The sequence below is a fragment of the Salminus brasiliensis genome, chromosome 8, assembly GCF_030463535.1.
Source record: "Salminus brasiliensis chromosome 8, fSalBra1.hap2, whole genome shotgun sequence".
NCBI classification, from domain to species: Eukaryota; Metazoa; Chordata; class Actinopteri; order Characiformes; family Bryconidae; genus Salminus; species Salminus brasiliensis.
Window position 1 is genome coordinate 23012175 of NC_132885.1, and position 22402 is coordinate 23034576.

At 39.3% G+C, this 22402-nt stretch overlaps 1 protein-coding gene across 5 annotated transcripts in view; it reads right to left on the reverse strand.

Annotated features, from left to right (window-relative positions):
* The window catches only part of lrp1bb (low density lipoprotein receptor-related protein 1Bb), a 374780-nt gene that overhangs the window by 74504 nt on the left and 277874 nt on the right, over positions 1-22402 (reverse strand). For all 5 annotated transcript variants that reach the window (XR_011980029.1, XM_072686149.1, XM_072686147.1 and 2 more), the window contains 9 exons: positions 20659-20863; positions 15422-15614; positions 14070-14195; positions 12082-12210; positions 11724-11843; positions 11230-11343; positions 8976-9125; positions 7527-7649; positions 768-887 (listed from right to left, as the gene is read on the reverse strand). Coding sequence is in view for 4 of the 5 variants with exons in the window: in XM_072686149.1 (XP_072542250.1) it covers positions 768-887; positions 7527-7649; positions 8976-9125; positions 11230-11343; positions 11724-11843; positions 12082-12210; positions 14070-14195; positions 15422-15614; positions 20659-20863 (1280 nt within the window). In the remaining variant the exon portion in view is untranslated. The remainder of the gene's footprint in view (positions 1-767; positions 888-7526; positions 7650-8975; positions 9126-11229; positions 11344-11723; positions 11844-12081; positions 12211-14069; positions 14196-15421; positions 15615-20658; positions 20864-22402) is intronic.

Here is a 22402-nt window from a genome sequence, read left to right on the forward strand (position 1 = left end):
TCAACAACAGTGTAACTACTAGAGATGCATTCAATGTTAAAATGGATTGCAGTTGTTCAGCTTGTGTAATACACATATTTACTTTGGTGTGTGTTATAACACAAGTGTATGTCAAAAGCTGTATCAGTAGATTAACGCATGTAATACAATTAGGGAAACTGTATTTCCATAAATTGCAGCTTTTCCCGTTGAAGCTAATGAGAGGCACTTTTTTGTTAATACTAAAGTTGATACACATGTAACTACACAAGCTGTACTACTGTAATGCATCTGCTGTGGTAAACAGATCACCAGTTGTTACATTGCTATTACATGGATTATTAATATGAAACAAATTTTTGTTATCAAAAGCATCCTTAAATTTCTTATTTTTAAATCAGCAAATTCATCCTTGGGTCATCGTGGGTTAAGAAAACAAGACCAAAAAACATTATCCAACAATATGTATTTGCTAGGCCTGCGCATGCCGCATTGCTAAATTAATAGTCCAGAATTTTCTCCAGTTATTTGAGATTGTATTTGTAAAAAAAATGGCTTCTGGAGCAAGTTATCTCCCATAGTCCTCCACTGGGGCTTCTCTATGATATTTCATTACAGCCCAATTAAGATAAGATTCCCCAATAACACATATTAATCTGTTCCACATCTCTGAATTTGTATCATCAGGATATTTCAAACGAACCATGTGTTCACTTCATTTTAATGGAATTTAAAGTTCTCCAGTGGTTCAGCACTGAAAGTATTTATCTAGCTCTGACAATACGCACCACAAAGATCCTCGCCCTCATCCACGCCGTCCCCGCAGTCATCCTCGCCATCACACAGCCACTGCTTGGCTATACACTTATTCTTGGAGCAGGCGAACTGGTTCCACAAACAGGAGGAATCTATCAAGGACAAAAGTTCAGAAGTGGTGGGTAATGATACCCCTAGCAAAGATAACACACATGACTAAGCCCTCGCCTAGTGCTCTCAGAGTAGTTGTCATTTCTAAGGCTTTATTGATGGTGGTGGTTTAGTTTGCTTTGGCTTTACATGGTCTTTTCAATTCACAATACATAAAAGCATCGTGAAAAAATTGGGGAAAAAAAAGGCATAGTGAGAGCGTAGCTGTCTTCTTGACAACTCTAACAACAATACTGATAAATATGAATGTCTGAGAGCTGTGCTGGTAACCAAAACATACAAACATGCCGTTTGAACACTAAATACAGTTTGCAAATGGACTCGAATGCGAAATGTTTGTGTGTTAAAAGACCTGCTTGAATGTAATCGTCAGTGGAAGTTAATCTGATCATTTTGTAACAGAGCAGCAGACAGTGCAGAAAAGAATTAAAGTCTCAAAGACCTGATGAATATAGATTTGTTCTGGCATTAAATTCAGTCACATAACTTCCATCGCACCACTGTTTCAGAGCAGATTCTATCAGGAACAAGTCCTGCCTGAGCTTTAGAAATATGCCAATAGAGGCAGAAAGATTCCCTCCTGGGGTCACAGCATGAAGAATGGAATTATGGGTCACAGCAGGAGAGATTGGTCTCAAATTCCCATCTACCTCTCTGACTGTCTGATGCACTCGCGCCAAATCTTCAGATTTCCTATCTTCCTTTGAAGTGCTGATAGCAAGCTAAGATCAGGTCTTTTTCCTCCCTAAATTTATCCAATTTTCAGAGCTGTGCCAGTGTGAAGGGTTTGGGTACCTTTCCTGCAGAACACAGATCATGAGAATATCAGTCCTGACATTAATGCGGCTTAAACTCGGAGTTCTGTTGATCTGAATGTAATTCCTTTTTACTGTAATGGCAGACTGTCTGTGAAACCGGGGAATCATTTAGATGATGAAGGTATTAGTCATTTTTACTAACCCCTAGAGACCCCCAATGGAGGTTAATGGGCTACGAGGGCAAAGCTTTAAAACTTTCAAATATGTCAATCTCCAGACTGAGTGAGTTACCAGAGTAATGCTGTTCTCTGAAAACTGATATAGGATATAGGACATAGTACATAGGATATAGTAGGAGACATTGTGAGGAAATTATCATTAGTTATTAAATGGAAGAGGGATGACATGCTACTGGGGAAAGCCCATTCACAGAAATGGGAGCCTGGTCTTGTGTGACCGGACATAACTTTGGTTCAGCTCAGCCTTTTCAGCTGTTGTCAACATGTCAGTGGTTGTGCACTTTTTGTCTAAGACACTAGAACGCCTCTCAATCAATCAGATTGTACAGTCAGAACTATAAATGTGAATGAACCACTTTTATTTGTAACAGCCAAATGCAAGTCTTCTATCAAAGCTAAAACAGCCACAGGAATCAAAAGTGGATCATGTATGAATTTGCTCTAAAGAACCCCCACTGACACCTTTACTAGCAAAGGTTTGAGCACTCTGCATGGTCAGTAACACCTCCTTTCGCATGCATCACAGCTACTCTTGTCTTTCGTGTCTTGTTTTATGAATATTTTTGCCCATATTGTGAGATCGGGACTGTATAAATGTGAAAAAAAAAAACAATTTAAAAAGTAAAAGCCAAATTATATATCATGCATATCTTCTATCAAGCCTGAAATAATCACTGCGTCTCAGACAAATATGTTCTACCATCCCTACCACCAACCTCCATTTATACTTAAGTGTATGGAAGCGAGGAGAAATGTAGTGTTGCACTATGAGTTGGATTGTATTCCTGTGCTGATAGATAGAATCTCATGCATGTCAACATGAAATTCAACACAATGTTTAAAATACATTACAATGCAATGCATATTGGTTTCACTCCAGGTCCACTCAAAGTGAAATGCAAAGACCATGCTTTGCTTTTAATTATGATGTGTTCAGTGCATCTTACATACATCACCTGAACTTATATATATATATATATATATATATATATATATATATATATATATATATATATATATATATATATATGCTTCTGTTAGAAATATGGCCAATACAGCTTACTGAAAGGCAATCGTTTAAAACGGCTTCTCTATTTTTTTACTTATGAGACAAAAAATCCTATCGAAATAAAATGCACCAGAATCCAATTTCAAAGCATTTTACACTGCATTGTACTGAAAATTCATACTGCAAGTCATTCTGCCATACACTGTCTAATCTTTAGCTTTCTGGGGAAATGGACAAATGCAATTTTACACATGTTCAGAAAAAAAACTGTGATTTCATCTATTAGGGATTTAGGTTAGAATGAGTTTTTGTAAGCTCTGAATGACAATGTGTTCACTTAGTATGATGTAACTTTCCACTTGCCCTATTAACTGCAGAAGAACTTGTTAACACCTCAGATTCCGGTTTAATTTATGTAAGGCTATTAATACAGCAGGATAGTGTCATGGTCTAGCATCAGAGCCTGTCGGATAATACTTTCTTAACATTCTGCCAGAAATGATTTCTCGCTGGTCAGAGCAGTTCAGTCTGGTCTTGCATTTGACATGACAAGATTGAAGAAAGAAAAGGGAGCCTGAGCACTGAGCAGAAGTGTATGGCTGAGTACTGTAGAGACAGGACTTGAGGTTTAAATCCAAGATTTTCCTTGCATCATTTATAAGTCAGCACCTCTAAAAATGCTCTCTCTTCTCATGTGAGATCAGCCAATATCTGCATGGTCCTATGGAGAGGGTCATCACTTAGGGTTCTCCTTCAAAGAAGTGAAGGTGTTTGGCATGTCTTTGTGGCTCATACTTTAAAATGAATGTCAGAAGAAGTGAAGCAATGTCACCCCACACTCTTAAAATGGGTGTGAGCAGTTTCACCTGAGTTTTACAAAGAACCATTGATTGAAATGTTCTTTCAGGAATCAAAAGTAGTTCCTGTATGGATTTGCTCAAAAGAACCCCACTGACACCTTTACTAGCAAAAGTTTGCCATTCTCCATGGTCAGTAACTCCTCCTTTCACATGCACCACAGCTACTCTTGTCTTTTATGTCTAGTATGTGGGATTTTTGCCCAATCTTCAGCGAAAGAAGCTTCTTCCCAAAGGAAAATGTCTTTTCTTAGCTTTGTCTGAGGAGAACTAAAGCAGATCTCTGTATTGTTTCACTGGTTTCTGAAATCTTTCTACCAAACCCCCATTAGGAGAAAAGAGGAGATCAGCATCAGTGCTTAACTGTGAGGAGTTTTGGACACAAATGAGAAAAGCATGAGATGTCCTTCTGCTCTGATAGACTGCTGAAAGATCTCTGAGATGTAGAATAAAGCTTTATAAGAAATAAGAAGATATTACACTTGTTTTATATGACCCTTCAGGAGAGATCACTCTAACCATAAAGAGATTCATCATTATTGTGAAAAAAGTGAGAAAACTCAACGGCTGTTTCTCAGGAGCTGAATTTCAGAAACTAGATAAAATTGCTTAAGTCTCACATTGATCTGAAACACTATGTAACCACGTTTAGAAGAAATGTTCAGACAATGAGGCTGTCTTGAATATTTTCTCTGGGTAGTTCTGTGAAATTCTTGGGACATTCTGCATTCACTGCTCTTTTAAGGTCTCATCAAAGTTTTTCAATAATGTTTAGGTTGGGGAACTGAGATGGACATTGGCAAACCTTCAGCTTGCACCTCTTGAGCTAGTCTATTTTGGATTTTGAGTTGTGTTTAGGATCATTCCCCTGTTCTAGACACCAGTGCTCTTTTTTAATTATAAATTTGTCTAAAAAACAAAAATAAAACACTAATCTGAGTGTTTCATTTTTGTCTTTAAGCTATTAGAGATCAGCTTATCTTCTACTGACTTAACGATTCACATGAACAGAGGTTCTGACCAGGGGTGGCTAAGCTTTTGCATGCCACGTACTAAATCTAAGGTGGAAAGATTTAAAGACTTACTCATATAAAACAAATAAAAAATGTTTAGCAGTTTATAGTGTTTCTCTGGACAGTCACCCTCATTTTGAAGGCCAACTAGATTCACCTCAGAATTCACCTTTTTGTCTTTGAAAGATCTCTCTCATGTCTCATGACGTTGTGCAGGTGAATAAAAATGAGAGCAAACCAGCTCTCTCCCTATTTTCCCTAAGAGCTTCGCACTGCTCTTTGTGTGGGATGATTGTTTGCATCAAGCTATTTTTGTGCCGCAAAGAGCTCCATCCTGAAATAAATAAATAATATAAGGTAAAATGATCTTGGGAATACAGTGTCAGGGAAGATAAAATATTAACCTTCTGCCCTCGAATGCAAAGTGTTGAAGTGGTGTTAACTTCACGGTCAGAGGTGCCATGGCCATGTAACCGGGAGGCTGGGTTTTTGAGCCCGGCACTTGAGAGAGGTTGGTGTGAGCGGGCAATCAGAGGATTACTGGTGTCAAAATTCTAATTCAGCCTGCCACCGTTTTGCCCTTGAGTGAAGCACTTAACCATGGGTTCTGCACCATGGCTCACCCTGATTAAGACAGTAACCTCTTTCTATGTTTCTCTCAGGGTCTAGAGACTTTGGACACACACACACACACACAAAAAAGACATTTCCAAGAAATGTAAGAGCTCTGTTATATCCTCAATGCTACACTGCCCTGAAGCAATTGCCTACTTTGTCACTGTGATGTCTGCAAAGGTGCCAGCGTATAGGCCATAGAAAATCTATTCACAAATTGGGGCAGGCACTCTGTTCCATCAGTCATTGATGATTGTCTTAGGAGTAGCAAACAGCCTGGATGAGATATTGACTAGCAAGCCTTAAATTCCTTCATCTACCCTCATTACGCTTGTATTACCCACCTTCTGGATCTATGAGGAGGAACAGAGTGATCATGACAGGATTACCAATGTTAGAGTGCAAATATCTGTTTATCTCTGATTTGGAAAAGAATGGGCCAAATTTAAAGGAAATGTTTTGTGTGCGGACTCAGAAAGTTTAACCCTGTCTTACTTAAGTTTCTGCCACTGCATTCAGAGAGTTTGAGCCATTTAACTAAAAACAACGGTTCCAGAGTAGCTGCAACAAGTGCATGTTCATGTTCAGCACGGGGGAAGGTATATTGCCAATCTAACCAGAGCTGTATTACTAAATTAATAAACATGATGCTGCCTTTACTATTGGATGCACTGCAAGATGTTCTAAATAACCGTGTACATTCATTTAGAATGGAAGAGACTGCTAGGACTAATTAGTTTAATCAGAGTATCAATAAAGGGCAAGTGAAGTTTACTCCCTGTCCAAATTCCTGAATTTGTTCACACTGAATGACACTTCATCTTGAACCAAAAGCTAAACATGCATAAATGAACAAAGCACAATGTTACATTAGATTTATTTATTAAGAAAAGATATTCAATGTCCCCCATGTTTTTTCAATAGCTGGTTACACCCCTCTTTGGCCCACTTCTCTTTGCAAAACTGCATCAGCTTAGGGAAATCTTCAGGCCTTAGAGAATAAAGTGTATGTTTCAGGTCCTGCTACACCACTTCAAATAGGTTTAGTCTAGACTTTCCAAAAAGGCTATTCCAAAAGTTCACATTTCTTATTTTTTACCATTGTGAGGTAGACTTGCTTGTGTGCTTTGGATCATTGTCTTGTTGCATGACCCAACTGTGCTTCACAGATTTTGGGAGAATGTCCACCTCTGGAAAAAATTCACTAGTATTTCAGTGTGGACTGGGTAGCTGTAGTTTGGTGGAGCCCTAGAGCCTTAGATGGCTTTGTAAATGGTTTTGTAACCCTTTACAGACTGGTAGACAATCACAATCTAAGGTTTTCCTGAGGTCTTCAGAAATCTCTTTTGATCTGACTGACTGGGCGATCTCTGTGCTGACCAGTCCACTCTGATTTAAAGGCCCAAAGTTAGAGTTATATTGGACAGGACTGGACCAAACCAAGGCTGGTCATTAACTGAAGCATCAGTGCTGATCACTGATCCTAGCTAACTATTCTATTTGGTTACATTTCTGATTCTGATTTTCAGACCTGAAGATTTCAAAGGCACCAAAGATTCCTACCAGTTATTCAATCTTTATACAACTACAACCCACTATAAAATCAGACTACAGTACAATGTGTAAAATGTACACAAAAATCAAAGGACTTTTTCACAGTACTGTGTTTTTATGCAATTGTTTTGCTTCACCAATACAATAAATGGAAAATATATGTGTCTTCATTTATTTTATTTTCATTGAATGCTACTGTGATCCTGTACTGTACAGCTTAATGTGCATGGATGGGAATGTTAAGTGCCAATGCAGATGCCTACATTGTCTAACATATCATTGCATTTCTAGCCTTTACCGGCACAAACTGAAGGCTTATATGACTGAGCCACTCATGATAGTAAAATCAAAAACAGATCAGGTATGTAACTAAACCGTGAATTTAACAAAGACTAAGTGACATATATAAATGTACACATCTAATTACTTTACTCTCAAACTCAGTATTAGATTAGGTTTTTCAATCAAAGCTGCTCGACAGTTGGCCCCAAATCTCTTCTTCTCCACATGAGAAATCAAAGTGAGAGAATCTGACGGGAGCTTAATACTGGCAGGTTTGAAGAAGCCATGCTTACCACACTGGAACTCATCTGCGCCATCTTCACAGTCCTTCTGCCCATCACAGAGCCACACACTGGAGATGCAGTTCCCACTGGGGCAGGCAAAGTGGCCCTCCTCACACCTGTGCCCATGGGATGCTGCGGTAGCCAAACACAGAGTGAAACAGTTCGCTTTGCCATGTGGGAGATATGTTCAATGGTTGTTCTGGTCATTATCTCTCCCTTGGTAGATGTCTCATTGCAGGAACTTAATGATACACCAGCTGTTTTCCATTTGCAGCCAAATAAATAAAAAACAACAGGAAACTAAACAATCCTGCCTGGACCTACACTGCTGCAGCTTTTTACTTTTGTGAATTACAGACATAATAAAGACAAAATAAAGGCTTCTACATAGCTTTTGACAGTACTGTTCTACAGGTTCTTTCCCATTGCAGAGCTCATTCTTAATAACAGTTCCTCAAAGAATCATACATTGAACGTTCCTGGAAGCCTAGAATATATTATATGACTTTTAAGCTTAAACTGCTGTACAGTCCTGAATTAGCTCCTTATAGATTCGAAAGACTGTATATCATTTTTGGTGATTGAAATTCTGGGCATTCCACATTACATGACTTGTACAATACATATGGGTAAGGGTCATAAACATGAGACATGATCAGTTTGCTAGTTTTTAAGAACTTTCATTGTAGGTGCTTGATTGTTTTCCTGCTCTAAAACTCAAATAATTATAAAGTTTGGCTACACAAATACATAAATGACTGATTTATTTACCGTATTTGCTTTTTTATTCCCTCAGAATTTGTTGGCTATTAATATGCTTCATTTAGATTAATTTGTTGGCTAGAATACGCTACCAGACTACGTCCAGAAACATGATTGGGAGGCAGAAGCTGTTCCCTTGCACATATTGCTCGTTTTTGTCTTAGCTACTGCCTCCGACTGCTCCAAAGTCTACAAACCAGAGGCAGCACAGACTCAGCCAGACAGAGAATGGATGCTGAAATGGGGGTAAAAATTCTGTAATGTGATCTCGGCTTTAGGGAACCAAAAGCGGTTCTTCTGCTGCCTTGCTCCAAGGAACCCTTTTTGGCTCCTTTATTTTTAAGAGTGTGTATCACTACATAAACTGGTAGATGTTCTGTTCCTCACAGACTCACTGGCACACAACACTGAACTCGGCTGAACTCGCTGTCAAGCCACGTGTTTCTGAGCCATTTCCGAAGAAAAGCCTTGACTATCAGAATGCTTCCTATTCTCCTGCCTATGGTGAGTGCTGACAATTACCAGACAGTATTCACCCCTTTAAGCACCTTTGGTGACTGCTGAAGCATGGAGAGAAAGACAGGGGCTTGTCTTTGCTTCATTACACTCTTCATAAACAGTGTTTTGACAAAATTAATTTGGTTTTAATAGAACTTGACTTCCTCAAGCTGCAAAACACAGAGGGGAGAGAATTACCCTGACAGTTCATCTCATCCGCATAATCCCCGCAGTCGTTGGCTCCATCGCAGACCCAGGACGGATGAACGCACAGTGCGGTGGAGTTGCAACTGATGAAATCCTTTTCTGCTACTCCCATTTTGTAAAACTCAGAGCAATCAGTGTTACCTAAGAAAACAATACAGTTTCATAAGCTTAATCATTTTTATGCAGATCATTTGTTTTGAACAGTCTTCAGGATACTTATGCCATTGATTTGCATGTTAAAATGCATGGGTAATATACGGGTAATATGTAACCATATTACATATAGATACTATTTAAAAGGTTGCTGTTCAGTCTCTCCAGCTAGCTAACTATCAACACTATCCTTTTAGATTTGGAAAAAAAAATACATTAAATAATTTTTAATTCTTGGTAAGGTGCTAGGCTAGGTTACACTAGGGTAGATTATGCTCTATTGGGTTGTCATGGTGATGCAAACCAGCCAATAAAAGCAGAACTTTTTGGGTTTTTGGGGTTTTTTTTCCCACAAGCCCACCATAAAAGGGAAATCAGTGTTTGTTTTCCTGGGGGTCAACAAAATGACATTAAATAGATGTAAATGGGTAGTATTTATTAGCTCTATCAAAGTCACACACTCATATTCATATACATATTCACTCTCAATAAATGCATTCTTTGGACCCCCAAAGACAGAGTAGGTGAATTAGTAGAATCCAGTAGAGTACACAAGATTTGGAAAATTCCCACACTCTACCCTCAGCCATCCTTCCAAGTGTATGGCTTGACTAGTCATGCAATAGAGCGCAAAAGAGAGGCATCAGATCAGAGTTTGGAATGCGCTGAATCTCTGATAACTACAAATAAACACAAACAATCACCTCATTTGTAAAACGTCCAATATAGAGCTATGGACACTTGCTCAAAACCACAATGCCGACATTGTGAAACACACACACACACACACACACACACACAGATTAAATGCAAGATATACACAGCTTGCTAGATTACTACTACAACTATTACATCCCACCTGTCCACATATACCTGGATATATACCCAGCTGGGTTTCTGAATATTTCTCCATCCAAACGAGACACAAACAAGACTCCAAAACAGCAAAACCCGCCTGTAAAACATTAACGTGAGCAAGCCAGCCAAGCAAAGAAGCTAACACCTCACAAAGTTTGATGTCAGGCATAAAAAACAGCAGCTTCCAGATGCAGCTAGATGCCTCTCCAAATGTGAAGTGCATTTTCTTAACAGGGATCTTCTCACTGTGTTCCTCAAACAGCAGGTCTCCATAACTCCATAACATACCACACAACTTTGAATTCATTTATACCAAAAAACAGCCAAACTATGCCACCATGTTGGATAAATAATTCAGAAAAAGAACAAATTTCACTATAAACTAGACAAAACGGTAATTGCCCGCTCAAAAGCATCCCTTTCTAGACCACAGGTTACTTAAAGACTACGAAGACTTTTCTACTTCTACTACTGTCTTTCTTTCTTTTTTCCTTTCTGTCATGTATGCAGTACAAGCCTGTGAAGTTAGCTCCTGACACACAACTGTGCACCCAACTCCACCCATGCACAAATGAGTACACATGCAGAGCACATGCATGAGGGCAGGGTCATGAGGTAGGAAGGTAGACAGACAGGTGTGCCATGCAATGATTTCATTCAGATGGAAGGAACAGGGTTTTTACAGTCATGTGGCCTTCATAGAAAGGGACTCTTCCTTTATGTCATCAGAACATTTGATTTACTGATTGCTATCGGTACGTAAATACTATTTCAAGAAGAATAACAAAAACTTTGTAAGATAAATCACCTAGGTCTCAAATGGGCATATTTTATCAAAAAAACAAAGAATGCATTAGCCTAGTGCTATCATACTACTAGAATCCCATAGAGAATCCCATAATCAGTATTATCATTATTTTCTATATTTCTGCAATAAACTGTCCTATTTTTTGTGATTATAACTGGTGTTATGGGTCATTTCATTAATAATGATTATTTTAACCTGTTTTATGTTTGCTTCACATCATTTATGGTTTAGTTTGTTTTGAAGTGTAAAAAAAATCCAGCAATAGCTTAAATGATTGGTAATTGATATCGGTACCTGTCTCAACATGGTGTTAATTTTTGTATCGGTGTGACCAGTGATTATTATAAATGATAAACTGCAAGTCCTCCCAAAAAAGTTCTGTCAGTATAAAGCGGTCATGCAGGTCTTTGAACAGTGTTTTCTTACTGCAGTTCTTTTCATCAGAGGCATCAGCACAGTCGATGACCTGGTTGCACCAAGAGGAGATTGGTATGCAAGTTCCATCTTGGCACGATGACTCAGAGGCGGCACATGTGACATCTGGAATAGAAATACTTCATTTACACTGAGAAGAGTCTTTCTTTCCAGAGGGAGAGGCAACTAATACACAGGGACCTGTGACTATAGCGAAGGATGTGCGGGGCTATTGGTTTGATAAGCAAAGAAATTCATTTCTGACAACCTGCTCTTTTCTATTATGCTCATAAGCACCTTATGAATTGAAGCAGAAATCGTTCTGCAGGCCTAATACAAACAAGCCTCAAAAGTAAGCTAAATAAACACAGTACAGCGTTAGTTTTCCAATACTCGTTTCAATTACAAAATAAATAACTCTCTTCATAAGCTGTGAAAACACTGTACCTGGAAACAATAACAGAATTGATACAAATACACAAGCAGATATTGAACCTCATACTCACTGTTACAATATGACTCATCTGAGTTGTCTCCGCAGTCATCAATTCCATCACAGAATCGATTATTGGCCACACAGCGCCTGTTGTAGCAAGGTCTATAGCCCCTTCTGCAGCTCCTGTTGTCTAGCAATATGATAAGCAATAGAGAAAGGAATCTTTTACAGTGTGGAAGAAACACAGCCTTCAGACACTGTCTGCCCATCATTTCCTCTTTCTTTTACTTCCATTTGCTCCCACGGTAATGGCCACTGAAATCCCATGCTCATTTTTATTAAGCTGGTGCTCTGGAGGATGGTGCTCAAGTCCGTTCATGATGTGAAAGCACACAAAAAACGCCAAAGGGCTGAGATCACTCACTTACCACAGTATTGCATTTTCTCATCTGACTTGTCTTTGCAGTGAGCGATCCCATCGCAGGTCAGCTGGTAGTCGATGCACTCCCCATTTCCACACTCAAACTCTGTGTGGATGCTGCAGGAGGAATTCTCAGCTACAGAAGCAGAAAAGAAAATGCTATGGAGTCAGTCTTCTTCATCTGTTCCTTTAAACTCGGCCTATGATACAGTTACAGTTAGTGCTGCACCAAATCCATACAATTCTACATCACAATATCTCATCCAAATATATCACAATATTACATTATCAGACAGTTATTTTTATTCAGTACTGTGCAAAGGTTTAATGTATCTTAATATTCATATCTGAGCAATCAGTGTTTTTATTGCTCAGTAAAACACTAGAACACTAGAACATTAGATTAAATGGTTGCTGAAAAACATGTATCTCCATTTTTTTTTCCATTTGTTGAACATTGTGGCTGCCCCACACCCTGTGTAAAAAAATCTGATTGGAGCAGTAGAAATGCTACAAAATGACATGGAATAAAATCTTTCTGCGTTGACTTCCATTGAAGTCCTCCTGTAAAGCTGCTGCTTTGAAGATCCATGTTTTTCATTGGACAGTGGTGAAATACAAATAACATTCATACCGAAATAAGTGTTCTTTTCTCTAAAGTGGTATTATTTCTCTATTATCTATTACTTATCGTAACCATACAACACCTTGTTTGGTAAATCAGATTCATAAATCCTCACTTTGGCTGAGGGAGTCCAAGAGAAATCTGGAACCAAGCCTTTTACTTTAAAACTAGTTCAATGATATCAGCTTCTTTCCTTAAAATGAGAAATACATTTCCTGTATTTACATTTACCTACATCTGCCCTGATGTGATTTGGAGTTTTTATTTTGTTTTTTTTTTTGGTTTACATGCAAAACACTATCTAAATGGTTTTAAATAATGTGCTATGGTGTCTAAAATCTCACGGCTGTATTTATTTCTATGTATAGTCCATTGGAAGCACTCCGTAACTATATCTACTACAGTTTACTGTCCGGTTCTGCCAAAACAGAATAACTAAAAAGTACAAAAACAAACTGCTTAGTGACAGGGACATGTCTTCATGGATATAATGCTCACCATCTATCAATATTGCTGACACTGAAAATCACCATCACACTGTGAAACCCATTTCAGTATCCTGGCAGTTTCGGGGTAGTAACAGACATGTAATCCATTCCAAATTACAAATGACTTATCTCATATTGTAAAGAGATTACTTTACTTATGATGTCTTTGGGGAAAAAAAGCTTCTTAAATTCATACCAATCCGCATAATTAAGAGAAAATTTAAAAGTCATTTTCTGTCACCAGCCACCCATATTTGGAGGATAATCAAGAAAAAAACTCTCTATAACTTTATGGAAAAAGGAAAACGATTAAGCTTTTGGAGCTGTTTGAACTGCAGTTACACATATTATTACTAATTTACTGAGTAAAACACTTAATTAATCAACACAAAATTCTTAAGACAAGTTTTCTGATTATTATTATTGATTAAATTAGTATTATGACTACTGTAAAAGTTCATTATTGTTAGAAGTAATCACATTAATGTAATGCCTTACTTTGTATTATCCCCAACACTGTATTACTGATTAGCTGATATTTTGTTTAGCAGTAGGTAAAGTAGATGAGAGCTTATCAAATATTCATGCAGAGATTGAAGTGTTCTAGACAATGCAATTCCTCCTCAGCAGGAAAATAAATGTATAATGTGAAAGCAGATGTTATTAGAAGTGACGTGCATTGACATGGAACACCTCCTCTGTAGGAAATAAAACTACAGTCTTAATTTACTGTAGATGTTAAATGGACGAGACAAGTGCTTAATGCTAGAAAATGCATTCAAGACAAAAAACGTGGGTGGAGAGACAGAAACTGGTGTTTAAAGAAGTTTGACAACAGAATTACATGAAGGGTGAGGTTATTTGCAAGCACAGAAGACTTACAAACACATCTGTTGTCGTCCAGCAGGACCCGTCCTCCGCGGCAGCTGCAGTTGACCATGCCATCTGGAGTCAGGAGGCACAGGTCACCGCAGCCTCCGTTCTGCACCCTGCACAGGGACAACTCGCCTGGGAAAAGCACAAGCAGGAGGTCGTCAGCTTACCTGCACATCATGACGGCCGGCGCAAAGTGACAAAGACGCAGTGTGACATTTCCAGGGAAAACAGAATGAAGATAACTCCAGCTGAGCTGCCAGTAGAACGCCTTTTATACTTGAAGGCCACTGTATTTATTTTTGTTTATGTTAAATATGTCAAGTCTGATATTTTGCTGAAAACGGGGCCAGGCATTTGCCTGAAATAAGAGATAAACTCATTACAGGCAACGCCATGCTGAAAAACAAACCAAGAACATCTGGAATACAATACATTTAGGGTCAAGGCAACCCGAGAAAGTGGGGAAAATACCTGGTAGAAATTAATAAGTCTCTTTTATTGTGCTACATTCCTGCACTGCCTGCTTTCGTTCCATTGCTCTCTCGCAGGAATAACGAGTGCTATCACAGTAAGGACTTATGGCAGCTGAAACTCTGTGGGCTGAAAACCCCCCCAGCACCCCCCACACCTATGATTGCTGCATCAATAATTCACTGCACAATGACTGCATGATTATGGAAATGAGTTTTAACACCATGGTTGGCCTCTCATCTTATTACTGCAAATCCTGGAAATAATAAAAAAAGAAACCTCTGAGACGATTCTCAGGATGGAAAACTGCCGCACTTAAAATCAAGATACACACACACACACGCATACACACAGTTTTTTAAAAATAGCAGCACATCGGTAACCTGTCTATTAACAGCCCCAGCATTGATGACTGTTACTTCTCTCTTGGCAGGAATGTTCGATGGCAGTCAGCTGCAATCATTTGCTATGATGAAATAAATGAGGAGCGAAAGTCCCTCGCAGCAGGCTCGCAAACATGAGCCGCCGGGAGCCTCTTAAACCCATTTCCCAACGTCCTACTTTTCACATTTGCGACAGTTCAGAGGCGTCCTTTCGCAACTCAAGGATACTTTTTTATTAATTACATCTCCCGCTTATGTTTTCTTCCCAGCACAAATAAGACCATGCTAATTTATCATTCCCACTGTTCCTAACAGTTCTAAAGAGCCATCACTAGTAGATAGTGCACAGATGGAAGTTTTACAGATTGCTGTATAAAGCTGTGGAGCTGTGAAACACGTCACGTTAAAAGGCTGGCTGCCCTAAAAGTCACTGAATGAATGCACATTTAATGCACCTTAAAATCCCACTTGAACGGGCCAGGGTTGAACATTGCAAATACTTACAGTTATTGGTGTCCTTGGCCACTGCGATAATGCCCATAGGCTGATGGGGAATGTCAGCTCGCAGCACTTTTGTGTCTCCACCCGTGAACTTATTGGCTCGGAGCACAGCCCGGCGCGCCCAGTCGGACCAGAAGATGTAGTTTCCATGAATAGCCAGGCCAAAAAACGTCCCTGGGCCTGATCTTACAATGACCTGGAATGAAGCAGTGAAGAGGTTCAGGGTGAGAAGAGGCCTGTCTAGGATTGCTTGGGACTTTCAAGTAACAGCACTGTGAAGTGTTTAGAAAATCAAAAACAATATCCTAAAAAAACAATTACTATAATTTTAATGCCAGCTGCAAAGCAATTAAAATTGCTGGACATTATTTCTGATTGGTGTTGAGTATTGTATTCAGTGTACAAAATACTGAATTAAAGGTACATTTTTTGGACCTCTTAAATGACCAATGGCCCGCTGGCAAGCAGAAAGGTTTATTACACACTTCTATTACTAAGGAATAGCCCCACTAGCTTGCACAGAAGTCCCTGCAGTTACACAATAATAGGTTTTAGGGTGTAGTAAGCCGTGGAGTGTTAAGGGGTTAAAGCAGCATTATATGAGAATTGATATTATTGTAGCTCCCCCTACGAATGGGGAGTATAATTCACCTTTACTCAACTATTGTCCACTCCATGCAAATCTCGCTTTAGATGAAAGCGAAAGATGCATCTGAACTGACACGGAAGGTTAATATTACAGGATTTTACACAAATATGAGTTGGGTTATGCAGCCAGCTCCATCAAAGGTCGTTACATAGTGACAGAGATGCCAGTGTTCCATCACTGGATGTAGAAGCTGTTATTGTAAGCTAAAAGCGCTACATATTGTTGCTTTAAAGTAAAAAAAAAAGGGAAATGTGTCAGGTCACGATGGCTGCTACTCAAGTTCTCCTGTGTTTACATGATCCCTATTATGGTGTCTGGGATTTCCCTGAGGACAAATGGTGAGGCTAAGTGGCGAGGGCCTTTTAAAACAGGCTTTGAAATGGGTGGTAAGCTCTGTTAATGTACGTCTGATGACTTCTCAACACTTGCATCAACATGCAGAGAACTCTCCGAAACATCTCAAGCTCAAACAAACCAAAATTACTTAGCGCTGCCCTTTAAAGTAATTACACTTAGCGTCTCAGTTTCTGCTGTTTCTGCTTGCTTTCACTTTTCTCCATTGTACTTTCTTTTACAGCTTTGAACAACTTAAGGTTTGCTTCCAGGCAAAATCTATTTCTATGAGCCCCTGGGGCATATTCAAATGAGGATGCTCATTGGACACCACTCTGTTCCTCACCCAGCCTAGACAAAATTGCAGTCTAGGGTTTGATCCTCTGGTCAGGTAAGCACACCAGGCCACTGCAGTAAGAGTCCTGGGGCTAGACTCCTAACTCTACATTCGCCTACTTATGTATCCAAGAGTATCAGTCAAATACTGCTGTGAATCCTTCAGATATCGATTCTGATATCTGAACTCGGGGTCTATGAGAAATGTTATCCCTATACCAGAGCTCTTTATTTGGTCTTGAATTTACTACTATTCTATTATTCTAGTTTTATACTACTATTTTATCCTGTGTAAGCCAATGTAAGGTATTAACTCACATTGTTAAGTCTATGTCCCTGCTGGGCCTGATTTTACAAAAACCTGTAATTAAGCAATGAAGAGATTCAGGGCCAGATGAGTGCATGTGAGAAAAAGCAGCACAAAATCCATTCACTCGCAGTGTTTTCTGAAGTGAATGCTCAGTTTTTCAAAACAGGGTTTGACCGCCTACTAACTACAGTACACCACCCCACCACAATGCTCACTGGGGTGAAATTTTACTCAAATTTTACAGCTCAAAAACTAGAATTTTAGATTTTTGGGAAAATTAGGGTAACATGCATTGTGGATGCGTATCAGGCCTGCATCAAACCACATCTCACACTTTGCTTTTTTGGAAGAGATCTGTATGATATTTATCTAATTGATATGGTAACTGATTAGCCAATTCTGTGGAGTCCCACAGGGTTCTGTTTTAGAGTTTGTAAAACGGATGCTAATTGTGGCAGTAATGAGGATACTACAGTGAAGAACTGAAGTAAAGGCTGTTTTTGGGTTCTTCACACGCTACACTCCATTTCTATTATAAACATGATTCGTGATGGAACCAATAGTGGTTTTACTCTGGAATCACTTAAAGAACCTTTTAAGAACCACTTAAAGCTCCTTTATTTTTAAGAATGTTTCTTCGCACGTAGCTGTGGCTCTGAAGGGTGAAATGGTGCTATTCTGCTGATAAATATTCTTTCAGCGTGCGTTCAAGGCCAGTGCCTCCACCTGGCTGCTATGTCTGCTGCCATTGTTAAAGGAACTGTGTTCCAGTAACATGCTTTCAAGGTGGAAAACATTCCATGCAAAATTGGCTGAGGCAATTTGCTGAAAATTTAGTGAAAGACTTAACTCAGAATCCCATAATGTATAGGCCACCAACATAACTTTTTTGCACAGAACATTTGGATATGATGTTTTTTTTTTAATGTCTTTTTAATTCTCTGACCATCATCAAAGTTAGGTCTTCGTGCTTACAGTGCAAATGTACTCTACTTTGTATTAACATTAATAAATAACACATCAAGAAAGCATCATATATAATGAGCAGCAGGAAAAAAAGGCCACACTGAAGGCTGGTGGAAAGTGTGTTTGAGGAGGCTAAAACTAATGTGTGGGTAGAGGACATGTACTGTACGTAATCCCCCAGCAGCCAGTTTAGCCCAGATGCCTGCGAGTGTTAATGCAGGTGTCATGGCGACGGACACAGATATGCATCACGCGCATCCTTGTGGGAGTTCCCGGGCTGGGGGCAGGAGGATGTCCCGCGGCTCCACAGCCTTAGCCATTAACAGGAACACGCTTGTAGCCGTGATCACATTAGCCCTGCCACCAAGGCGGGATTAATAGGACAGGTGTTGATTAAAAGAGCCCAGCTTGAGCAAACAACAACTGGCGATCAGAGGATGGAAGATGGGGAGTGTGCCAGATGGTTTTTGATGGAGCATATTGGCTAGAAATTAAATTTGGGGGTGCAAGCTTTCGACTCCAACACCAATTATCTCTGCTTATGTAATACACAAGTTGTCAAATGCTGTCTTCGGTTAACTACAATACCCAGACATGTGTGTTTACTCACACAGTGTTTAGGCATCAAAGTGGAAGAATTCCAAACCATGGGTAAAAGTAAACCTATCCCTGTCCTCATTGACTACAGTAGAACTGTTTTTTTTTCTCTTGTATGTCCCTGGCCTGAGATTTTGACTATTCTATGTTTTAGACAACTATCAGCTGCATTCAGATATTAAATATAAATATCATATTATTAAATGAGACACAAATACTGAGTTCTACTAGGAAATATTTAGAAAAAATTTTAATATTTTGAGATCGAGTGGTTTCTGCCATCAGTTGGGAGCTACCATGCATTAACAGCTATGAAGTAAGACAGCTTATCACCACAGTAATTTCACTACTTTGGACATGTATGTTAAGAAGCTGCATATGATGAACAAATCACAGTTATTGATATTGCAAATAATCATCAGCTAATTGTGACAGATGTAATCCTGTCACTAGAATCTCTCAGAACTAATACCCAATGATTAAGCTGTTTGAGACTATTATTGGTTGTCCATTCAACTATAGTAGGCTACTGGCACCAAGTGCAGAAGCTGTTTGAGTCCAGTTTGAGTGGAGTGTAAGCTATCCATTCAGGTATTAAAAGAGCACCAAGTAGAGAAGCAGTTTGAGTCTACTTTAAGCTAGCTGTTCAGTGATCTGAGTGGGATTAGCCATGCTTGCCGCTCCTAAGGGTTCATGCTTAAGTGTCACCACCCGGTGCCCTCCACTCACGACAGGAGGCCGATTCCTGTTACAGTGCTAGTATCCCACAGCTGTGTTGACAATCAGTTTTGCTTAATTTTTCACATTTTAATTGGCTGGCTGTCAGGTCGGTTCTGTAGGGGTCTTAAAGTAAGCCTTCATTAGCAGCTGCAGGCTTTGGAAGGGTGCCTTGAGGGGGGCTGAAGGGTAAGACACTTGAGTGGTATGACCCGGCCAGGCCAACTCATGTGTAACTAATTGAGGTGGGCTGAGGACCCGACTTACAGAGGTCATGCCAAGCACAAATTGAAATCTGAAGCCGAGTGAAATCGCTGCGGGGAGGATTACTACACAGCCCGCAGGCTTTTGCAGGCTCAGCCGGAAGGTCTGCGTGCATTCCACTCGTCACAACCAAAAAGTTCCTTGCTTTTTCAAAAGGGATAATTAACCACAATTAAAACGGTTTTGGGCACAGTCAAGGGGTCAGTGATTTACCTAATGTTAATGAGTAGGTCCAATCCTTAGTGTGGTCATTAAGACACTATCATCTTGATTTCTTGACCTTTTTAACTTCCCTCCGACAATAACCCACAACATGAAGCAAGTGAAAAGAAGATGAAGCTGAAACAACGAATATCTTTATGATAATTTCACTTAAACTTTCTTTTTTTTTTTCATTTTTCTTTAGTACTGCCAGACCAATGCTAGATACGTACTCCATTTTATCTTTCCTGAGATCTGAAATCAGCGTACAGATGATGATATCAAATCATAAATGATCCATAAAGGACCATGAGGCAGTGGTGGCTCAGCAGGTAGAGCACCAGGCTATTGATGACAGAGCTGTGGGTCCCATAACCAGCTCAGCACTGTACTCTAATACAAACATGGTTCTATACATTTACATTTATGGCATTTTGCTGACGCTCCTATCCAGAGTGACTTACAGAGGAGGGCCAATGTAGTGTTAGGAGTCTAGCCCAAGGCCGGTAGTGGTGATATCTGTTGCGCCACACCAACTATTCTTTATGGAACCAACAGTATTTCTGCTTAAGGTCTATGGCTTAACTTAAAGAACCATCTGAAGCATCTTTATTTGTCGGCCCTTTAATGAGATCAGTATCAGTGCCAATATCTATTCAGGATGTTGAATCAGTGCATTCTTAGCATTTTGAGTCAGCAAAAGCCCAAAACATTGAGTGCATACTTTGATAATGCATGCCAAATCCAAACAAACACAGAAGAAACAAATGCGTAATTTTTTTTCTAAATGAAATGATGAGCTTCTCAACAAAAAATAAAACATCAATACATCAGAGGTTCAGAAGAGCTAAGAGCAGTTGTACTCACATGCCTGTTGGAGCCATCATATTCACATCGTTCTATTTTGCCCAGGCTCCCATCAGAGAAGTACAGCTTCTCCGCTTTATGGTCAATAGTGAGTCCATTAGGAGTGAACACATCTGTGCTAATGACGACTTTGATATTGTTCCCAGCCAGCGTTGAGCGCATGATGCTCGGGCGCTGCTCGTTCCAGTTAGTCCAGAACATTAGGCTGTAGATTTGAACAGAGACAAAGTATCAAAGCAACATCAGTTCTAATAATAAGATTAATAGATTTTGTAGATGCAAAATCAATAATTAGGCCTCTCATTCATTCATTCATTCATTCTCTCTGTGGTGCTACAAAGCATGGGCGATAGCATGGGGAGATCTAAAAAAATCCCTCAGAACAGTGAACACAGAGACCCTTCGTGATTCTACAGCCTTCTTCCCAAATAGCCTATTAAACGAGTCCAACTTCCACAAACTAATAGAAAATTAGCCAAACACATGGAGCTGTGAGCCAATTAATCATTTCAGGTTAGAGTCTAATTAACAACAGTCTGTAGTTCATCTGAAAATGTGCCAAATTACCAACTAAGGACGTTCTCTCAGAGGTCGAGAGTTTAATTTAGTCAGTGAACTCAGGATCAACGCATCCTATGAATACCAGTAGGATTCTAGTCTTCTATGCTTCTACTACTGGCTGCAGGCTGCAAGTCTACAGTCTGAGTCTGATTTTTTATTTTATTATTTATTATTCTTTTGTTGAACCTGTAGAGAAAGTACAGCCCATAACAGAAATTCCAAGGAGTGCCCTAACCACGTAAAGAGGTCAACCCAATTAATTTTCGTTCTCTCTCGCTCCAAATACATTTTAGTTTCATTGTGTGAGTGAAATCAATCAATTCTTAATTCAGTACCACTTTCCAGATATGGGAAGAAAGCTTTTTGTATTATGGGGAGTAAAGCTGGAAAAAAAGACATTATGAGAAGAACTGATGCAATTTGTGAGCCCCGGGACTGACAGAACGTGTCTTCTCAACAGACCAGCTAATGACTAATTCATTTAGTGCAGAACTCCCCAGTCTGTGCTTTTGCTTCCATGAACATAATGCTGTATCATGTGACCACTGCCTGATTGTGTGGCCCTTGAAGTCTGCTCAGAAGCACCCTCAAGAGCATTCCAGAGCCTGTGGTAAAACAAAAGGTCATCTTTTATGGTACTAAAGTTATTTTTTTCTTTCTATGTGCTATATAAATATAATAATGTCTTATGCAAACATTTGGACCCCCCTGGCCAAATGTTATGTGTTTTTCGACTATAACACACCCACTGGTGTATTCCTCCCACTGGAGACCAATTGCAATTTTCCTGGCCGATTTATTTTTTTTGTTTTTTTGTTTTTTTAACTCTGACCTACCAGTTCTGATTTAGGCAAATTCAAATTTTAATTGACAGCATGCATAAACCTTAAAATTCTTACATAAGATATAATATGTTTTTATTTAACATAAATGTCTTAAATCTCAATTTTGAGTTGTGTATCCTGTGCTAGAGTAATGTATCAAATTTCTAAAATGTCTACAGAAACTGCCCGGCCATCTAGTGCTTTGAATGCCGTTATTCTCCTCGTAATGACTGGTATTTTCACTGCTGAAGAAAAATAGCAGAGGCTGCAGGCTTGTGGCTCTTTTTTTAGCTTCTTCAGAATGGGCATATTCAGCAGGCTGTTGGTGTTTTAAGTGTTACTTATTTGTCGCTTCAAAT